At 39.1% G+C, this 21,080-nt stretch overlaps 1 protein-coding gene across 4 annotated transcripts in view; it reads left to right on the top strand.

The window, feature by feature from the left end:
• LMBR1 (limb development membrane protein 1) overlaps positions 1 to 21,080 on the top strand; it is a 165,871-nt gene that overhangs the window by 125,015 nt on the left and 19,776 nt on the right. For 3 of the 4 annotated variants that reach the window (XM_082633088.1, XM_082633087.1, XM_082633089.1), the window contains exon 16: positions 19,719 to 19,880. The exons of the other annotated variant lie outside the window; for it this stretch is intronic. In XM_082633088.1, coding sequence (XP_082489214.1) covers positions 19,719 to 19,880 — 162 coding nt within the window. The remainder of the gene's footprint in view (positions 1 to 19,718; positions 19,881 to 21,080) is intronic. 4 annotated transcript variants of the gene reach the window in all.

Here is a 21,080-nt window from a genome sequence, read left to right as displayed (position 1 = left end):
GCTGGGAGGTCTCTGGTGGTCCAGTGTCCTGAACTCGGCTCTCCCACCTCAGAGGTTCAGGCCTGACAGCCGCCCGGACCACCAAGACCCTTTTGGGAAGTCTGAGGTCTTCTGCCAGCATTCAGTAGGTGTTCTGTAGGAGCTGTTCCACATATAGATGTATTTTTGATGTATTTGTGGGGCGGAAGGTGATCTACACGTCTCACTCCTCTGCCATCTTGAGGTCCTGCCGACCACCACTTTTAATACCAATCCTCTCTTTAGAGTTTCCAGGAACCAATTTGATATGTCGCTTTTAAAATCTTTTTCTGTGTGTACACACACACATACTCGCGCACGTGCGCATGTGTGTGCGCACACACACAGTGCACTCTGTAGGAAATTTAAAACTCTCACCTGGGTATTACTTTGTTTCTGATGGGCGTTCTTGTTTCTGCTTTGACTCCTGACTTCGGTGTGCCATCCAGTAGGATTTAAAAGAGGAAAAGGTTTTGAACTCATTTCTTCTATCGGAATTCAGTCAGCTGAAAATGAATTTCAAACCAAAATACTTAATTATCCCTTCCTGCTCAGGTCACCAGTGACCTCCTAGTTGCCCAGTCGTGTAGATTTTGTTTTTATCTTAATTGCTCAGTAGCACTTGCTGTTTGTAACCCTGCTTCACAGATGTCTTCTTTCTTAATATCTGGGCACCACTCCCCTTTTTTCTTCTTCTCCTTCTCTGGCTGTTCCTTAGCTGTCTCTTTTACTGCTCCTGCACTTCACCCACACACTTGTCCTCAGATGCACACCTCTAACCCACCACCCACCCCTGAGCTAGGAGCAGATAACCCTGCCTCTGTGCTCCACGTGTTGTCCTGCAGCCATCTCACATTGGTCATTTCCACTGTGCAACCCGTACGCGCATGTACGTGTTTGCGTGTGTGTGTGTGTGCGTGTGTCCCTCCTTCCTTACCCCCATCCTTCCCTCGCTCCCTCCTCTCTCCTTTTCTCCCTCCCTTGTACTTCCATCCTCAGGCACTTTCTATTCAGTATGCCAAACCAGAAACTGGGGAGTTTGTTAGATGCCTCCACCTTCCTGTACCAATACCTAATGGCACTCCTCATTTTCATCTCGTTAATATTTCTCACGTTCACCCCTGCCTTCCCATTTCCCTTATAAAAAAAAAAGTGCAAAGAATCAGACTTGTTTAGCATCAAAGCAGAGAGCTGAGTATATGATTTTATTTTAATATTTCATTGTGAGGGAATGTTCATGAAGTGGATTCTAAACAGGTGTTCTTTTCTTTGAGGAGGGTAGAGTAAGAAGTGAAACCAAAGCAAAAGAACCAGGGAAGTATTTAATTTTCCAAATGAGGACGTGATATTGAGAGATACTCTGGAAGCCCCATCTCAGGAGATTTTCTCCAGGAAGACAGTAGGCAGTTACCATCCATTGGAGGTCTTAGACTTTCACTTGTTTTACAATTAGCACTTCAAGTTTGTTTTTGGACTATGATTATACTTACCATTCATTGAGTTTTCATTTGTATTAACACTCACATATGCTAGTTCATCTGGACTCTACTAAGTTACATTGCTCCACAGTAGGACAAACTGAGTTTGTAGCATGTAAATAGTCATGACTAAAATTGATGTGATATTTGCAAATGCACTTTTCCATCTCCAGGCCCACATTGGTTCACACTGTTCCCACGGTCTTCTCTCAACCTTTCTCTGCCTGTGCAAGTCCTTCCACTCTCTTAGGCCAGGTTGCATCCTCTGTCGCATGTGAAGGTGTACCAGATTCTTGTTTCAGCCTTGTGGTATACGTACCTATGTGGATTGACTTTCTCAAGGGACTTTACATTTCTTAAAGGGCAAGACCAAATTTTATGTGTCTTTTTATCCCTCACAGTCCCTAGTTAATAAATATTTGTGATGTCATGGGATGCCACCATGTTGAATGTGGACTGTATTCTCAGAATAGATGAACCAGGATATTCTAGGTGTCCTGCTTCCATCCTGGTTGCCTTTATTTCCATGTTCCAAGCTTTTTTTTTTTTTTTTTTACCAAGTATGCTAGTTGTATTATTTTAAAAGACCCTTACAATAATAGGCAAAGTATAGAAACAACCCAAGCATCCATTGACAGATGAATGGATAAATAAATTGTGGTTCATACATATAATGTAATATCATTCAGCTGTGAAAAGGAATGATGCCTAAGTGAAATAAGCCAGTCACAAAAAGACAAATACTGTATGATTCCACTTATATGAGGTACCTAGAGTCATCTAATTCATAGAAACAGAAAGTGCAATGGTGGGTACCAGTGCCTGGGGAACAGGAAAATGGAGAATTGTTCTTTAATGAGAATAGAGCTTCAGTTTTGCAAGATGAAAAGAGTTTGGGACGTTGGTTGTACAACAGTGTGAAGGTACTTAACACTTCCGAGCTGCATACTTAAAAATGATTAAGGTGGTAAATTTTATGTTATGCTTGTTTTACCAAAATTAAACAAAAAAAGAAAAAGGAATGAAGCACTGACACACGCTACAGTGTGGGTGAACCTTGAAAACATTGTGCTGAGTGAAATAAGCCAGACCCAAGAGGTCACATAGTGTATGGCTCCACTTATATGAAGTGTCCAGAAGAGGAAGATTCATAGAGACAGAAAGTAGATTAGTGGTTGCCAGGGACTGGGGGGAGGGGTAGTGAGGAGAAACTGCTAATGGGTAGGGGCTTTCACTTTCAACTGATGGAAATGTTTTGCAGTTAGATAGAGATGGTGGTTACACACACTGTGAATGCAGTAAATGCACTGCATTATTTACTTTAAAATAGTTAATTTTATGCTGTGTGAATTTCATCTCAATAAATTATATTTTTAAGAAAAGATCTTTACACAGTAGATAGTAAATATTGATATTTGTTCTCTTCCCTGTTTCCTTGACATGGTAATCTAATCCCAAGGGCTAAATTTTTTCTTAAATTGTTATTTATTTATTTATTATTTTAGTATAGTTGACGTACAATATTATATTAGCTTCAGGTGTACAGCATAGTGATTTGACATTTATATACATTATGAATTGATCCCCATGATAAGCCTAGTGACCATCTGTCATCATACAGAGTTATTACAGTGTTATTGACCATATTCCCTATGCTGCATATTATGTCCCTGTAGCATATTTCTTTTATAACTGGAGGTTTGTGCGTCTTAATCCCCTTTACCTATTTCAACCACCCTCCCACTGCCCTCCCCTTAGCAACCACTGTTTGTTCTCTATATCTGTGAGCCTATTTTCATTTTGTTTTGTTTTGTTTTTTAGATTCCACATATAAGTGAGATCATATGGTATTTGTGTTTCTGTGTCTGACTTATTTCACTTAGCAAGATACCCTCTAGATCCATCCATGTGTTGCAAATGGCAAGATTTCAGGGGTTTTTCTATGGCTGACTAATATTCCATTGTATGTATGTGTGTGTGTGTGTATATATATATATATATACGTATATATACACATACATATACATATATATATATATATCACATGTTCTTTATCCATTCATCCATAGATGGACACTTAGGTTGCTTCCATATCTTGGCTATTGTAACCAATGCTGCAGTGAACATTGGGGTGCATGTATCTTTTTGAATTTGTGTTTTGCTACTCTAGCTTCCCTTTCATTTCCGTTTGCATGGAATATCTTTTTGCATCTCTTTACCTTCATTCAGCCTGTGTGTGCCTTAGATCTGAAGTAAGTTTCTAGTAAGCAGCATATATTTGGGTCTTGTGCTTTTTCATTCAGCCACCATATGTCTTTTGATTAGAGCATTTAGTTCATTTACATTTAAAATAATTATTGATAGGTATTTATTTATTACCATTTTGTTAATTGTTTTCTGGGTTTTTTGATAATTCTTCTTTGTTCTTTTCTTGTTCTCTTCCCTTGTGATTTGATGACTTTATTTAGTGTTATGTTTGTATTCCCTTCTCTTTAGTTTTTGTGTATCTTTCATAGGTTTTATGTTTGTGGATACTATAATGTTCGTATATAACAACTTCTATGTATATAGCAGTCCATTTTAAGTTGACGGTTGTATAAGTTTGAGTGCATTGTAAAAGCACTACATCCTACCCTCCCTCCCCATCACACTTTATGTTTTGTTTTGTTTTTTTTTTTTGTGGTACGCGGGCCCCTCACTGCCGTGGCCTCTCCCGCTGCGTAGCACAGGCTCCGGACGTGCAGGCTCAGCAGCCACGGCTCATGGGCCCAGCCGCTCCGCAGCACGTGGGATCCTCCCGGACCGGGGCACGAACCCACGTCCCCTGCATCGGCAGGCGGACTCTCAACCACTGCGCCACCAGGGAAGCCCCACACTTTATGTTTTTGATGTCATATTTTACATCTTTTTATTTTGTGTATCACTTAACTATTTATTTTAGATACAGATGATATTTACCAGTTTTATCTTTTAACCTTCATACTAGCCTTATAGGTTGTTGAGCCACTACCTTTACTATATGTTTGCCTTTACCAGTGAGATTTTTTTTCTTGTTTCTAGTTGTGGCCTTTTCTTTTCCCTTTAATGAAGTACCTTGTTAAGCCAGTTTAGTGGCAATGAACTAACTTTTTTAGCTTTTGCTTGCTTGGGGAATTATTTCTCCTTCAATTCTGAATGATAGTCTTGTTGGTTAGAGCAGCGGTCCCCAACCTTTTTGTCACCAGGGACCAGTTTTGTGGAAGACAGTTTTTTCATGGATGGGGGAGGGGTGGTCGGATGGTTCAGGTGGTAATGCGAGCGATGGGGAGTGGCAGGTGAAGCTTCGCTCACTCACCTGGCGCTCACGTCCTGCTGTGCGGATGAGTTCCTAACAGGCTGAGGACCAGTACTAGTCCACGGCCTGGCGGTTGCTGACCCCTGGGGTAGAGTATTCTTGGTTGTAAGTTTTTTCCTTTCAGTACTTTCAGTATATCATACCAACCTCTTCTGGCCTGTAAAGTTCCTGCTGAAAAATCAGCTGAACTGTAGGGGTTCCCTTGTATGTAACTAGTTGTTTTTTCTCTTGCTGCTTTTAAGATTCTCTCTTTATCTTAAACTTTTGACATTTTAATAATAATGTGACTTGGTGTGAGTCTCTTTGTGTTCATCTTGTTTGGGATCTCTGGACCTGGATGTCTGTTTCCTTTGCCTGGTTAGGGAAGCTGTCAGGCTGATTTCTTCAAATAGATTTCCTGTCCCTTTCTCTCTCTTCTTTTTCTGGGACCCCTATAATGCAAATGTTAGCACGCTTGATGTTGTCTCAAATAAACTACCCTCATTTTTTTTAAGTCCTTTTTTCTTTTTGCTCTTCTGATTGATTTCTGCTACCTAGTCTTCCAGTTTGCTGATCCATTCTTCTGTATCCTCTCATCTGCTGTTGATTCCTTCTAGTGTATTTTTCATTTCAGTTATTATATTCTTCAATTCTGATTTTAAAAATATATATATATATATATTTTTTTCTATTTCTTTTTTAAAATTCTCACTGAGTTCATCCTTCCTTCTCCCAAGTTTGGTGAGCATCTTTGTGTCTATTCATTTGAACTCTTTATCTGTTTAATTGCATATCTCCATTTCATTTAGTTCATTTTCTGGAGTTTTGTCTTGTTCTTTTATCCGGAAGGTATTGTCTCCTCGTTTTGCCTCTTTGTGTTTGTTTCTGTGTATTAGGCATATCAGCTGCATCTCCTGGTCCTGAAGGAATGGCCGTATGTAGGTGTCTTGTGGGACCAAGTGGTGAATCCCACCCCCAGTCACCAGAGCCAGGTGCTTCAGGGGCATCCCCTTGTGTGGGGTGCATGCATCTCCCTGCTGTGGCTGGGCCACGATTGCTGAGGGGGCACTGGTGGGCCCAGGCCAGCTGACTGCAACTGCTACGGGCACACTGGTGCCCCTTGGAGCAGGAGCTGCTTTGGAGGGGCGCCAGTGCTGGCTGAGGCCGCCTGCCAGGTGGGGTGGGGCAGGAGCCGCTTTGGAGGGGGTGGGCGGGTTGAACAGGGCTGGTCCTCAGGGGAATTCCAGGATGGGCCGCATGGTGTTAGCTAGGTTCATGGACAGTGATAGGAATGGTGCCTCTACCAGTACCAGGCCATCCAGGTGGAAGGGGAGTAGAAGAAAGACGGCAGCACTTCCGTCCCTGGAGAAAGTTCCACCCAATCCCTGCTCCTCCACAGCCCCTAAAATTAGTCATGCATCTCCTCGTATGACCCAGTTGCTTTTCAAGCTGTTGCCTCTGCTGGAACTCAGAGCGAGTGTGTTGGTGCATGTGCCCTTCCTGAGTGGAGTCTTGGCTTACAGCAGCCCTCTGGCTCTCCTGGAGGTTAGCCTCTGCTGGTTTGCAAAGCCAGACGTTATGCAGGCTCATCTTCCTGGTGTAGGTCCCCTGGGCGGGGGAGCCTGACATGGCGCCTGGACCCCTTCCTCCTCAGGGGCCACCTGTGCTGTCATGATATCCCTCCTGCTCTGGGTTGCTACACTGCGGGGTGTGAGTTCTGACTAGACCAAGTCTCTGCGCATCCATCTTGAAGTGGCCTTTTCTTTATATCCTTAGTTGTTGAAAAATCTGTTCTGCTAGTCTTCAGATTGTTCTCAGAGATGGTTGTTCCTTATGTAGCTGTAGTTTTGGTCCTGAGGCCTAAATATTGTTATGACTATGAGTCAGTCTTTGACTTATTTGTCTCCCTAGTGTTACGCACTTGATAAAGGAAGAGGGATCAGACAACAGGGGCCTTTATTGTGCTGATAGCATCCCAGGCAGGAGTGTCTCCTCCACCCTCCTCTCCACCCAAATTTAGTCATGATCTAAGGGTTAGTTCAGCACCTCTTTCTCTTACAGTGAAAATGTGATCCTGTCATTACCCTGCTCCCAGTGCTTTAGTCTTTTGCCATTAGAATAATTACCTGTTTCCATAAGGTGGCACAGAAGAACATTTATGCCTAACTCCGCCTGTATGTCCAACTTCATCTCTTACCACTCCGAGCCTTACGTTCTGAACCATCATGAATAAAAGGGGTCCTCTTCAGTTGTGTTGGGATGGGAAGCAAATACTGCTGTATACCCACTATGTCTTTGAATATGTTACTTCGTCTGCCGTGAATAATTTTGTCATCACCTATTCTCTGGCATAACCTAACATGCCATCTGAGAGTCAGCTCACCATTAACTCCACAGGTAAAGTTTTCCTTGAATTTCTCCCCCTTTAAGCTCCCTCCTGTGTACTCCCCAAATACCTTTCTCAGTCCTCCATATATCTGCCGTGTCACTTGTCGCATTGTGTTCTAACTGCTCACTTTTCTCTTCACTCCATAAAACTGTGAGCTCCTTAAGGGAAGTAATGGTCAAGTGTATCCAGTGCCTGCACATAGCATTTAGGATGTGTGTGCAATGGAGGAACTCGTGTGCTTTTCAATTTTTCATTTCACTTAACTGTACAAAGACTTTTAGTTGTGCCGGAAGTGTTTCATGTCATGAAAATCTTCTTAGGAAGACTCTCAATTCCATGAAGGGAATAAATGTTATACATACTTACTTGTAACTCTTAGAGTACCTGTGTAGGGTCAGGAATATGAATAGGAACTCAAAAATACTTTAAAATTTAACTCATACCACAACAGCAAATACAGAAATACAGAATTTCTAATTAAATCTACTTGACACAGCCATACACTGATATATTCATGCATGATATGGGGTATATAGTCTGAAGCCTGATAAATGCATTTTAACAGCTTTATTGAGGTATAAGTGACATATCATAAACTGTACATATTTAAAGTGTATAATTTGATAAGTTTTGACATAACTTGTGTAACTGTGAACCTGTTACTGCAATCAAGATAGTGGATAAGTCTGCCACCCTCAAATGTTTCCTTTTGGCCCTGTATAGTTCCTCCCTCACACCTGTCTCCGTCCCTCTCCCCCACACTCCCACCCCAGCAATATCCCCAGGCAACCACTGACCTTTTTATAACTATAAATTAGTTCACATTTCCTAGAATTTTTATAAATAAAATCATACACTATGTACTATTTTTTGGTTTCTTTTACTCAGTGTATTTATTTTAAGATTCATCAGTGTTGTTTCATGTGTCAATAGTTCACTCTTTTTATTGTTGAGTAGTATTCCATTGTACGTATATACCACAATTTGTTTTTCCATTCACCCACTAAAGGGCATTTGAGTTGTTTACAGCTTTCGGCTATTATAAATAAAGCTGCCATGGACGTTCACATCCAAGTCTCTGTATGGACTTAGGCTTTCATTTCTCTTGGGTAGTAACTAGAAATGGAATGCCTGGGTGTATACTTCAGTTTTAAAGAAATGGCTGAATGGTTCCAAAGTGCTTACACCATTTTATATCTCCATCACAGGTGTGTGAAAACTCTGGTTCTTCTACATCTTCACCAACACTTGGTATAGTCAGTCAGTGTAACGTTAGCCCTTCTAACAGGTGTGCAGTGGCATCGTTTTGTGGATTTAACTTGAATTTCCCAGATGACTAATGTGCTCATTTGCCATCTGTATATTTTTTTGATGAAATATTTATTCAGATCTTTGGCTCATTTTTTAAAAGTGCTTTATCACAATACGTGATTTGCAAATATCTTCCCCATTCAGTGGCTTGTCTCTTTATTCTTTTACCAGTATCTTTCAAAGTACAGACATTCTTAATTTGATGTAAACAATTTTACCAAATTTCCTTTTATGGATTGTGCTTTTGGTGTCATACCTAGTAAATCTTCTGTAACCCAAGATGACAAAGATTATCTCCTATGTTTTCTTCTAGAAATTTTATACTTAGGTCCATAACCTATTTTGAGTTAATTTCTATATATAGTATGAGGTATGAATGAAAGTGTTTTTTTGGCATTTGGTAACCAATTATTCCAGCACCACTGCTTGAACAATCTATTCTTTTCCACCAAATTGCCTTTGAAACTTTGTTGGAAATCTATTGTCCATGTATGTGTGGGTGCAGATCTATTTCTGAACTCTGTTTTGTTCCGTCGATGTCTCTGTCTTTACATCAGTACTACACCATCTGGATTACTGTGGGTTGATCATGAGACTTGAAGTCAGTGTAAGTCCTTCAGCTTTGTTCTTTTTTTCAGAGTGGTTTTAGTTATTCTGAGTCCTTTGCATTCCTATGTGACTTAAAAATAGCTTGTCATTTTTCACACAAATGTCTGCTAGGATTTTTTTTTTTTTTTTGCGGTAGGTGGGCCTCTCACTGTTGTGGCCTCTCCCCTTGCGGAGCACAGGCTCCGGACGCGCAGGCTCAGTGGCCATGGCTCACGGGCCTAGCCACTCTGCGGCATGTGGGATCTTCCCAGACCGGGGCATGAACCCGTGTCCCCTGCATCGGCAGGCGGACTCTCAACCACTGCGCCACCAGGGAAGCCCTCTGCTAGGATTTTGATTTGGATTGTGTTTAATCTGTAGAACAAATCGGAGATGATAAATGTCTTTACAGTATTGAGCCTTTTAGTCCTTGAACAGTCTGTACTTATTTAGTTCTTTAATTTGTCTCAGCAGTGTTTGTAGTTTTATGTTCAGGTCTTGCACATTTGATAATGTTGTGAATGGCATTTTTTTAAAAAAAATTCAGTTTCCAACAGTTCATTGCTAGTATGTAGACATATAGTTGATTTTTGTGTATTGATCTTTTATTTTGCAACTTTGCTAATAAGTTCACTTATTAGTTCTAGTAATTCTGTTAAATCTATTTTATAGGTTTCATTGAATTTTCTACTTTGATTATTATGATGTCTGTGAATAAAGGCAGTTTTACTTCTTCCTTTCCAATATGGATGCTTTTATTTATTTTTCTTCCCTATTACATTATCTAGGGCCTCCAGTTCAATGTTGAATAGAAGTGTGGTGAGAGCACATGTTCTTGACTTGTTCCTCACCATAGTGGGAAAGCACTCTGACTTTTACCATTAACTGGTATTAGCTATAGTTTTCGTTTGTTTCTTTGTTTTGGTAGATGCCTTTTACCAGGTTGAAGAAGTTCCCTTCTTTTCATGCTTAGCTGGAGTTTTGGAGTTTTTATTAGGAATGGATGTTGTATTTTGTTAAATGCTTTTTCTGCATCTATTGACATAATCATTTCCTTTTTTAGTCACTGATGCTCCATTCATTTTTTTGTTGTTTTGCTTTCTGTATTTCATTTTGAGTAGTTTCTGTTGAAAATGTCTTCAGGTTTACTAATCTCTTCTTTTGCAGTGTCTAATCTGTCTTTAATCCCATCTAATGTATTTTTCATACCTTACATTGTAATTTTTCTCTGTAGAAAGCAAATTTGGGTCTGTTTTATATCTTTTATGTCTCTACTTAACAAGTTGGTGCTTTCCTCTAGCTTCTGAAATATAAGGAATATAGTTATAATTGTTTTCATGTCCTTCATACTCATTCTGTCATCTGTGTCATTTCAGGGTTGGTTGTTTTCCCACAAGCAACGTATTGGTCAGTTCCCAACTGAATACTCAAGACGTCCTTTGCACACCTCTCAGGTTCCCACGCTGTGCAGCTCTCTAGCCACCATGCTGTCCCAAGCTCCACCTGCACCTCTTTAACTCAATGAGGTGGTTGGACTCTGTCCCTGTTCCTTTCCACTCTGAGTCAGAAAGCCCTCTTTAGGCAGGAGCTATGACAAACAAAGGGCCCACCTTGCTTGTTTCTCATCTAAGCATCATTGACCTTCATTGCTAGATGTTCAGGGTCTCGAATACCATGGTTTTGTATATTTGGTCCAGTTTTTTTATTGATCCAGGTGTGAGGGAAAATCTGGTCTCCTTCACTTAGTTTTGGCTGGAATCTGAAGTCAATAAACATATTTCTAATTGATGTAATATAATGAAAATCTATTTGCAGAGGAAGACTGGTCAGATTTAAACTCTTTCCTTTAACATCATCTTCTATTACCCCCAAAAAGTGGAGCCTCTCTTTAGTTTTAGAATTACTTTCTTTGTGAATAAATAAAAGAATTGACAGCCTATTTACATTAGTTCTGAAATTAATGATGTTCAGAATTGATTGTAGATTTTATTATTTCATACTCTTTAAGTCACATTTATTTTTTGACACTGTGTAGGTAAATTTATTTCAAAAGCCTTGTTTAGAGAAGGGAATTTAAAAATCTAGTCAAGGTAATAATTTATAGTAACTATTATGGGAGTCCAGAGCGGGGGGAAATGTGTTAATCCCAATGTTTTGTCAAAGAACACTTAATTTATAAATTTGTTTTTTGTAATAAAAGTATGTGCTCTTTTTGGCAGTCTTTCATTAAAGCCATGGATATTCATGTCAGCCATCTGTGTGATATGCCAGCACACATGATTTATTGAGAAAGTTACTTTAATGATCCTTTTAATGTGTCAAGCTTTATAAATTCTCTCTCAACTTCTTGCTAGCTAAGGAACATGAATCTGCTTGCTAAAAGTCTAAGTTGACTCAGGTGGGCTAACAAACGTAAATTCTCTTGACTCATATTGCAGGTGGAGTAACCAGCTCTTTCTTGAAATGAGGTTTTGTTTTGTACCTTAGTTCTTTTATAGGTATGGATTAAAAAAGATCTTTATTCAAGGAATTATGCATAAAGCATTTTCAGTTGAATCCTAGTGCAGGGAGCTGCAGTAGGTTTGTTATGAAGAGTATTCTATTGACAGATAATTCAGATAATGTGGCCTTATCCTTAGCTGCTGTTTAACTAACTGAGCTTCTTACCTGGTATATGTTTTACTTATCTTTTAAAGAAATGAACTTCTGAATGGGAATAAGCATTTCAGTATTTGACTAGGAGAGTGAAATGACAGCATTTGGTAATTGAAATTTTCTTATAGTTAGTAGTAGTTTAAAATTTGCTGCCTTAGTATCCTTTTATGTATTTCCCTAGAAATAGAGATTTTGAAATATTTTACATTTGTATGTCTTATTAAGTTAAAATTTTAAGTATTGTTACTTCTTCTTGTGTTGGTATTTTTAATTAAAAAGTACATTAGTCCAAATGGACTTAATAGATATATATAGACTGTTCCATCCAAAAGCAGCAGAACACACATTCTTTTCAAGTGCCCAAGGAACATTCTGCACACGCTAAATCACATGCTAGGCCTCAAAACAAGTCTTGGTAAATTTATGAAAATTGAAATCATATTAAGCATCTTTTCTAACTGCAATACTATAAGACTAGAAATCAACTACAGTAAAAAAAACTTCCCCAGACACAAACATGTGGGGGCTAAACAATATGTTACTGAACAACCAATGGGTCACTGAAGAAATCAAAGAAGAAATTTAAAAATACCTGTAGACAAATGAAAATGAAAGCACAACGATCCAAAATCTATGGGATTCAGCAAAAGCAATTCTAAGAGGGACATTTATAGTTATAAAAGCCTACCTCAGGAAACAAGAAAAATTTCAAATAAAGAATCTTACTGTATACCTAAAAGAACTAGAAAAAAGAACAAACAAAACTCAAAGTTAGTAGAAGGAAAGAAATCGTAAAAGATCACAGCAGAAATAAATGAAATAGAAACTAAAAAAAAAAAATAGAAAAGATCAGTGAAATTAAGCGCTGGTTCTTTGAAAAGGTAAAATTGATAAGCCTTTACCCAGACTGATTAAGAAAAAAAGAGAGGGCCCAAATTAATATCAGAAATTAAAAAGACATTATAACCTATACCACAGAAATACAAAGGATCATAAGAGATTACTAAGAACAACTATATGCCAATAAAATGGACAACCTAGAAGAAATGGACAAATTCCTAGAAATGTACGGTCTCCCAAGACTGAACCAGGAAGAAATAAGAAAATATGAACAGACCAATAGCCAGTAATGAAATAGAATCAGTAATAAAAGCTCCCAGCAAACAAAAGTCCAGGACCAGATGGCTTCACAAATGAATTCTACCACACATTTAGAGAAGAGTTAACACCTGTCCTTTGCAAACTATTCCAAACAATTGCAGAGGAAGGCATGCTATCACCCTGATATCAAAACCAGACAAAGCTATCACACAAAAAAATTACAGACAAATAGCACTGAGGAACATGTACAAAAATCCTCAACAAAATCTTAGCAAACGAAATTCAACAGTACATTAAAAGGATCATACGCCAATAAATAAATAAGTCAAGTGGTATTTATTCCAGGGATGCAAGGATGGTTCAATATCTGCAAATCGATCAATGTGATATATCACATTAAGACAGTTGAAGTATGAAAATCATATGATCATCTCAATAGATGCAGAAAAAGCTTTTGACAAAATTCAGTATCCATTTATGATAAAAACTCTGCACAAACTGGGTAGAGGGAACATACCTCAACATAATAAAGCCCATATATGATAAGCACACAGCTAACATCATACTCAGTGGTGAAAAGCTGAAAGCACTTTCTGTAAGATCAGGAACAAGACAATGATGTCCAGTCCTGCCACTTTTATTCAACATAGTATTTGAAGTCCTAGCCACAGCAGTCAGACAAGAAAAAGAAATAAAAGGAATCCAAATTAGGAAGAAGTAAAACTGTCACTGTTTGCTGATGACATGATACTATACTTAGAGAATCCTACAGACACCACCAAAAAACTATTAGACCCCATCAATGAATTCCATAAAGTTGCAGGATGCAAAATTAATATACAGAAATCAGTATACAGAAATCTGTTGCATTTCTATACACTAACAACAAACTATCAGAAAAAGAAATTAAGAAAATAATCTCATTTACCATTGCACCAAAAAAGCTAGGAATATATCTAAATAAGGGGGCAAAGACCTGTACTCAGAAAACACTGATGAAAGAAGTTGAAAGCAACACAACAGATGAAGAGAAATACTGTGTTCATGGATTGGAAGAACTAACATTGTTAAAATGATCATACTACCCAAAGCAATCTACAGATTCAGTACAATCAAAATACCAATGACATTTTTCACAGAACTAGAACAAATAATTCTAAAATTTGTATGGAACTACAAAAGATACTGAATTGCCAAAACAACTTTGAGAAGGAAGAATGAAGCTGGAGGTATCAATGCTTCCTGATTTTAAACTATACTACAAAGCTACAGTCATCAAAACACCATGGTACTGGCACAAAAACAGACACATAGATCAATGGAACAGAATAGAGAGCCCAGAAGTTAACCCATTCAGCTATGTCAATTAATCTGTGACAAAGGAGGCAAGAATGTACAATGGGGGAAAAGACAGCCTCTTCAATAAATGGTGTTGTAAAAACTGGACAGCTATGTGCAAAAGAATCAAACTGGACCACTCTCTCACATCATGCACAAAAATAAATTCAAAACAGATTATTTAAGTGTAAGACCAGAAATCATAAAAGTTCTAGAAGAAAACATAGGCAGTATGCTCTTTGACATCAGCCTTAGCAATATGTTTTTGGGATCTGTCTCCTCAGGCAAGGGAAACAAAAGCAAAAATAAACAACTGGGACTACATCAAACTAAAAATCTTGCACAATGAAAGAAACTGTCAACAAAATGAAAAGGCTGCCTACTGAATGGGAGAAGATATTTGCAAATGATATATCCAATAAGGAGTTAATATCCAAAATATACAAAGGCTCAATATCAAAAAAACAAACAACCCAATCAAAAAATTGGCAGAAGATCTAAATAGACATTTCTCCAAAGAGGACATACAAGTGGCCAAAAGACACATGAAAAGATGCTCAACATTGCTAATTATTAGAGAAATGCAAATAAAAACTACAACGAGGTATTACCTCACACTGGTCAGAATGGCCATCATCAAAAAGTCTACAAATAATAAATGCTGGAGAGGGTATGGAGAAAAAGGAACCCTCCTGCACTGTTGATGGGAATGTAAATTGGTGCAGCCACTATGGAGAACAGTAGGGAGTTTCCTTAAAAAACTAAAGATAGAGTTACCATTCGATCCTGCAATCCCACTCCTGGGTATTTATCTGAAGAAAATGAAAACACTAATTAGAAAATATGCACCCCTATGTTCATTGCAGCATTATTTATAATAGCTAAGATATGGAAGCAACCAAAGTGCCCATCAGTAGATGAATGGATAAAGATGTGGTGTGTGTGTATATCCACACACCACACACACACACACACACACACACACACTGGAATATTACTCAAACATAAAAAAGATCGAAATATAACCGTTTGTGACAACATGGATAGACCTAGAGGGTATTACGCTTGCTGAAGTAGGTCAGACAGAGAAAGATAAATACTGTATGATTTCACTGATAATACGAAATCTAAGAAACAAAACAAATGAACAAACATAGCAAAACGGAAACAGATTTATAGATACAGAGAGCAGGTGGTTTCCAGAGGGAGGGCGGTAAGGGGAGGAAAGAAATAGGTGAGGAGATTAGAGTTGCAAAATTCAGTCTGAAATGTACAGTGTGGGGAATATAGTCAATAACTATGTAACTAGACATCGTGATCATTTTGAAATGTATAGAGGTATTGAATCACTATGTCGTGTAACAGGAACTTACATAGTGTTTTAGGTCGATCATACTTCAAAAACAAACTCATAGGAAAAAAGATCAGATTTGTGGTTAGCAGGGACGGGAGGTGGGTGGAAGGGGAACTGGATGAAGGCCGTCAAAAGGTACAGACTTCCAGTTACAAGATAAATGAGTACTAGGGGTGTGATATGCAACATGATACCTAGAGCTAACACTGCTGTGTGCTGTAGAGGCAGGTTGTTAAGGGGGTAAATCCTGAGAGTTCTCATCACATGGAAAAAGTTCTTTTTAACTTTTTAAAGTTTTGATGTGTTTGAGGTGATGAATGTTCACTAAACTTATTGTAATAATCATTTCCTTTGTATGTGAGTCCAATCATTATGCTGCACACATTAAACTTACATAGTGAGGTATGTAAATTATATCTCAATAAAACTGGAAGAAAAGAATTAAAATAAAAAGTACATTGTACAGTTTAATTATTGCTGTGATACAATCCTCTCAGACATTTTAGAAAAGTGATTATTTAAGGCTTCTTGTCTAATAGAAGATTTTCAGAAGTGAAGAACTGTGTGGTACCAGAGTAATCTTTTAGTCAGTCGATATTAGTTAGATTTTTAAAACATTAAATTTGAAACAACAAGGTCTTTAGAGCTCGTCCCTGTAATCTCTAATATTTTGTCTGCTGCTTCACATGTACTCTAGCAACAGACTCCTGGATTTCTGTCTGTGAGGCCAACCTGAGGTATCTGGGGACCAGAACATCTAATGAGAGATTGCTCTTCACCTGGTGTTTCTCACTGGGTCTTGACCCTGATTCTCAAGAGACCAAGTTGAGTCCACTAAGAAGTTCTAGTCAAAGTATTTTTCTTTTGTTCATAACATACCTTCCATTCTCACTCTGCGAATGCTTTCTGCCCCCGACTTCACTCTCATGCAGTGGTGCTGTCCCAGCACGACACAGGCCAAGTTCTGGGCGGTGCCAAATTGCTATTTAGCATACGACAGTGGTTTCCAAATTGGAGTTTGTTTCCCGTCCATTCACAAAGTAAGTCATTGGGCTGTGTGAAGAAACTATTAGAACTTGTATTTATTTTTATTGTTATAATTTTTAAAGTTTTTGTGTAAAATAATGTATATGTCAGTGAGTAGTACATATATATCAATAGTTTATAAATAATTAAAATACACATATAATGGGTATATGTACTCTAATTTTATTTTTGCTTTTGGTGGTGTATGATCAAAAATTTTTGAGACCGGATAAGACTCTTATAGTGCATCTGGGTGAGGGTTTTTATTCTGTTATTTGTCAGTTCCTCCATAAATATGAGCTTCATGATATGCACAATTGTGTGTATGTGTGCGTGCACACGTGCCCCCTCATATATGTGTGTTTTTCTTGTGAAAAATTACGTGGCTCTCACCAGATTCTCGGGAGTCTTTGGCCCTAAAGATCAAATATGCTGGGTTTCCCTGGTGGCGCAGTGGTTAAGAATCCACCTGCCAATGCAGGGGACACGGGTTGGAGCCCTGGTCCGGGAAGATCCTGCATGTCGTGGTGCAACTAATCCCACGTACCACAACTACTAAGCCTGTGCTCTAGAGCCCGCGATCCACAACTACTGAAGCCCGTGTGCCTAGAGCCCATGCTCCACAACAAGAGAAGCCAGCGCAATGAGAAGCCTGCGGGCACCTCAACGAAGAGTAGCCCCTGCTCGCCGAAACTAGAGAAAGCCCGCGCTCAGCAATGAAGACCCAATGCAGACAAAAATAAATAAATAAAATAAATAAATGTATTTTAAAAAATGCATAAAATCAAATATGTTTATCTGGGATCCCTGGGCCATGAAACCACTGAAGTTCATTTTGGGAGGACTGTACCTTGTTTACATATAACTGCCTAGTTTAAAGTAAGTGGTACTAACTGATTCACTTTGTTATAAAGCAGAAACTAACACACCATTGTAAAACAATTATACTCCAATAAAGATGTAAAAAAATAAATAAAAAAATAAGTGGTACTTCATTTGAAAAATAATATATATGATTAGATAACATATTCTTTTTGCTTTTTAATTAACTTTTGGCTGCATTGGGTCTTCGTTGCTGCGTGCGGGCTTTCTCTAGTTGCGGCGAGCGGGGGCTACTCTGTTGCGGTGCGCGGGCTTCTCACTACGGTGGCTTCTCTTGTTGTGGAGCACAGGCTCTAGGCGCGCGGGCTTTAGTAGTTGTGGCTCGCGGGCTCTAGAGCGCAGGCTCAGTAGTTGCGGCGCACGGACTTAGTTGCTTCGCGGCATGTGGCATCTTCCCGGACCAGGGCTTGAACCCATGTCCCCTGCATTGGCAGGCATATTCTTAACCACTGTGCCACCAGGGAGGTCCCATATTCTTTTTAATAGATTGAAGTCTTATTAAGTCTTTAGTCTGATAAACTGCTGCCAGAATTGTTGCCATGATCTCATGGTTTGACCTATGCTGCATACTCTACTAGGGTCTGGGTCCCTTTTACCTTCTTTTAAAAGATATTTTATTGTATGTTTTCACTAACCTTATACTTCTTTAAAATATTATGATAGTTTATTGTCTCTCAAATTCAAATACATTGGCCCTGGATAGATGTGGTTACAAAAGAGCTGCTATTTGAAACCTGCTGTTTTTCTGTTGTCTCCATAAGCTGCTTTTGTGGAGTCTGTCTGTATAATAGGTGATGGGATTGCATTGAGTGGGGATGTGAGTTAAGTTTAAAAGTCAGCTGATAAGGTGAAATTGAGTTTAGTCAAAGTTATTCTTGAAATTCTTAGATCACCCATAAAATTAAAGGGATATGATTTTGTCTATACAGTCCTTTGTGGTTAAAATTTTATATGGCCCCGAGTAGCTCTTCAGTTTCTTCCTTAAAGAGTGTCAACAATCCCATCATCTCTCAGTTGACTGACCACTTGAATGCTGTTTTACTTATTTACTTATTCATTTACCAGTAGTCAGAAAAACCCTACCATTCACATATTCTTTCCAATCAGTGTTGGGCCTAGGACACGAGCTCACTGAATAGAATGACTATTCAGATTTTTTTTCAATAAGAAGACTTGCTTTTTAACTGTGTATAGGTGAATGTAAGTAACTTCAATGCATATATGATAGAACTGCACTGCATTTCCAACCTATACAACATAACTACACTGTATTTCCAGCGTTGGCCATTTCCCTGCACAAGCCTGTAGCATCCAACTCAGATGAATAATGTGTGTGTGTGTGTTTTCCCTTGGAAAGGAATCACTCTATTTGTTTATTCGTTATGTAATAAGTTTTAAGTATGTGCGAGGCATTGCTCTGGGCATTGGAATTATAGGAATGAAAATGACACAGTCCCTGTTCTTATAGAACTTACATTCTAGTGGTGAAAGTAGGCAATAAATAAACCACAAAGGAGGGCTTCCCTGGTGGCGCAGTGGTTGAGAGTCCGCCTGCCGATGCAGGGGACGTGGGTTCGTGCCCCGGTCCGGGAAGATCCCACATGTCGCGAAGCGGCTGGGCCCGTGAGCCATGGCTGCTGAGCCTGCACGTCCGGAGCCTGTGCTCCGCAATGGGAGAGGCCACAACAGTGAGAGGCCTGCGTACCGCAAAAAAAAAAAAAAAAACCACAAAGGAAAAGAAGCATTTCGGACAGTGTGTGCTGTGAAGAAACATAATCAGGGTGGAGGGCCTTGGCAGGTCCGCTGTCTGGGGAAGGGGAATCAGGTGGCCTCTCGGAAGAGGTGACATGTGAACAGGAACCTGCATGAAGAGGGAACAAGGGTGGGGGAGGTGAGAGGGTTTGTCAGGTGTCTCTTCCATCACGACCCTAGTTTCCTAGTGCAGGGGAGCAGGCTGCACCCACCCGCCCCACACGAGTGGCACGGTGGGTTTCTTGTGGATGTAGGCGAAACTTCTGAGCAAGTGACTCATGTCAACACCATTGCTTATGGCTTCCAAGAGGCTGCGATATGTGGGCAGAGTCGCTTAGGGTTGACTGGGGTTTTCCCACCAGGTAACAGCCGTGCGTTTTACCTAGGATCCCACTAACAGAAATGAGAAAGTCCATGGAATTTGATCCATCTGATTTGTACTTTATCTTGTTATGTATATATAAATTTATTGTACCTGATTTTATTAAGGGCTATTTTATTTATTTTTAACAGGAATCACTAGATTTGATCTACTTGGAGACTTTGGAAGGTTTAATTGGCTGGGAAATTTCTATATTGTGTTATCCTACAATTTGCTTTTTGCTATTATGACAACATTGTGTCTGGTCAGAAAATTCACCTCTGCTGTACGAGAAGAACTTTTCAAGGCCCTAGGTAATTCTGAGGTTTATGGGTATTTTTCTCTTTTTCTACTTATTAATAATTTTGACATTTCAGCTAATTTTAAGTCTTCACCTATTCATTTTTCCAAATGTGTAAATCCTTAGAGGTCACATTCCTGACCCACTACTTACTGGTTCTGCTCTTGTATAAAATCACTTCATTAAGTCTCATCTTTCTCATCTGTAAAATGGTGATAATATCTTCCTCTTTTAGGACTGTTGTGAATATTAACTGAAATAGTTCTTTTAAGGGCCTAAGCATAATCCTAGCACATGGTAGGAGCTCAGTAAACATTAGCTCTTTGATTATGATGATGAGGGTAGGTGTGATGAGCTGAGGAAGATGATGTGCTAAAGGCTTATAGTTTGGTATTGATACCTCTTACTATTTTTTAGTTAAAGGTTTTTTTGAGGATTGGATTTTATAGGTATCAGGCTGACCCACAGTTATAATTCTCTTCAGTTCGTCAGATAATAGCTCAGAATAAAAGTATTAGTGTTCTTGGCATTGATAAGAGGGAGGGCATTCACGATGTACTCGACGAGCCATGCGCACTGTGACAGCAGTACACACTCCTAGGTTGGCTAAGCCGTGAAGGGCACAGATGTAACCTGTGCTGGCGTCAACACTAGCACTAAACATATGTCAGGCTTTGTCCTTTAGGAACACCAGGACAATAGAAACTGTCTTGCTGTATTCACCCTCTTGGGTTTAGGGTGTGTAATTTTATAAAAGAAGGGAAAGGTACTGATTTATTGTAGGAAGTCCTGACATTAGCTCATTTACCTGAATGGACATCATTGGAATGCTTATACTCCGTATGCCTTTGTGGCTTTTAGCTATTGCAAAAGGCAACATAATGATTGATTCGTTAAGATTCTGTTTTCAGTTACTTTAAACCTTATGAACAACAATAAAGCTTTGCAAAGCACCGAGCCTTTCCAGCCCTGATGCTTGAAAGGATGACCTTTAGGAAGGAAAAAGGATTTCAGATGATCTGTACATGTCTGTTTTACTGCAAATTTATCGTGAGAGGGGGTGGCTGATGAGATGTTGGCCCGAAAGGGAAAGTTACATCTCATTTCAGCTGAAGCACCATATAATTTATGGATTTTAATGCCTGGTTCCTTAATGCTGGTCAGATTAAAATCTAAAGATGAAGCCAGAATCAAACAGTCCTCTCAGCCAGAT

The sequence above is a fragment of the Mesoplodon mirus genome (genome assembly GCF_964341445.2).
Source record: "Mesoplodon mirus genome assembly, chromosome: 9".
NCBI classification, from domain to species: domain Eukaryota; kingdom Metazoa; phylum Chordata; class Mammalia; order Artiodactyla; family Ziphiidae; genus Mesoplodon; species Mesoplodon mirus.
The sequence above is the reverse complement of the archived record's forward strand: the minus strand, read 5'-3'. Positions and strand labels throughout refer to the sequence as shown.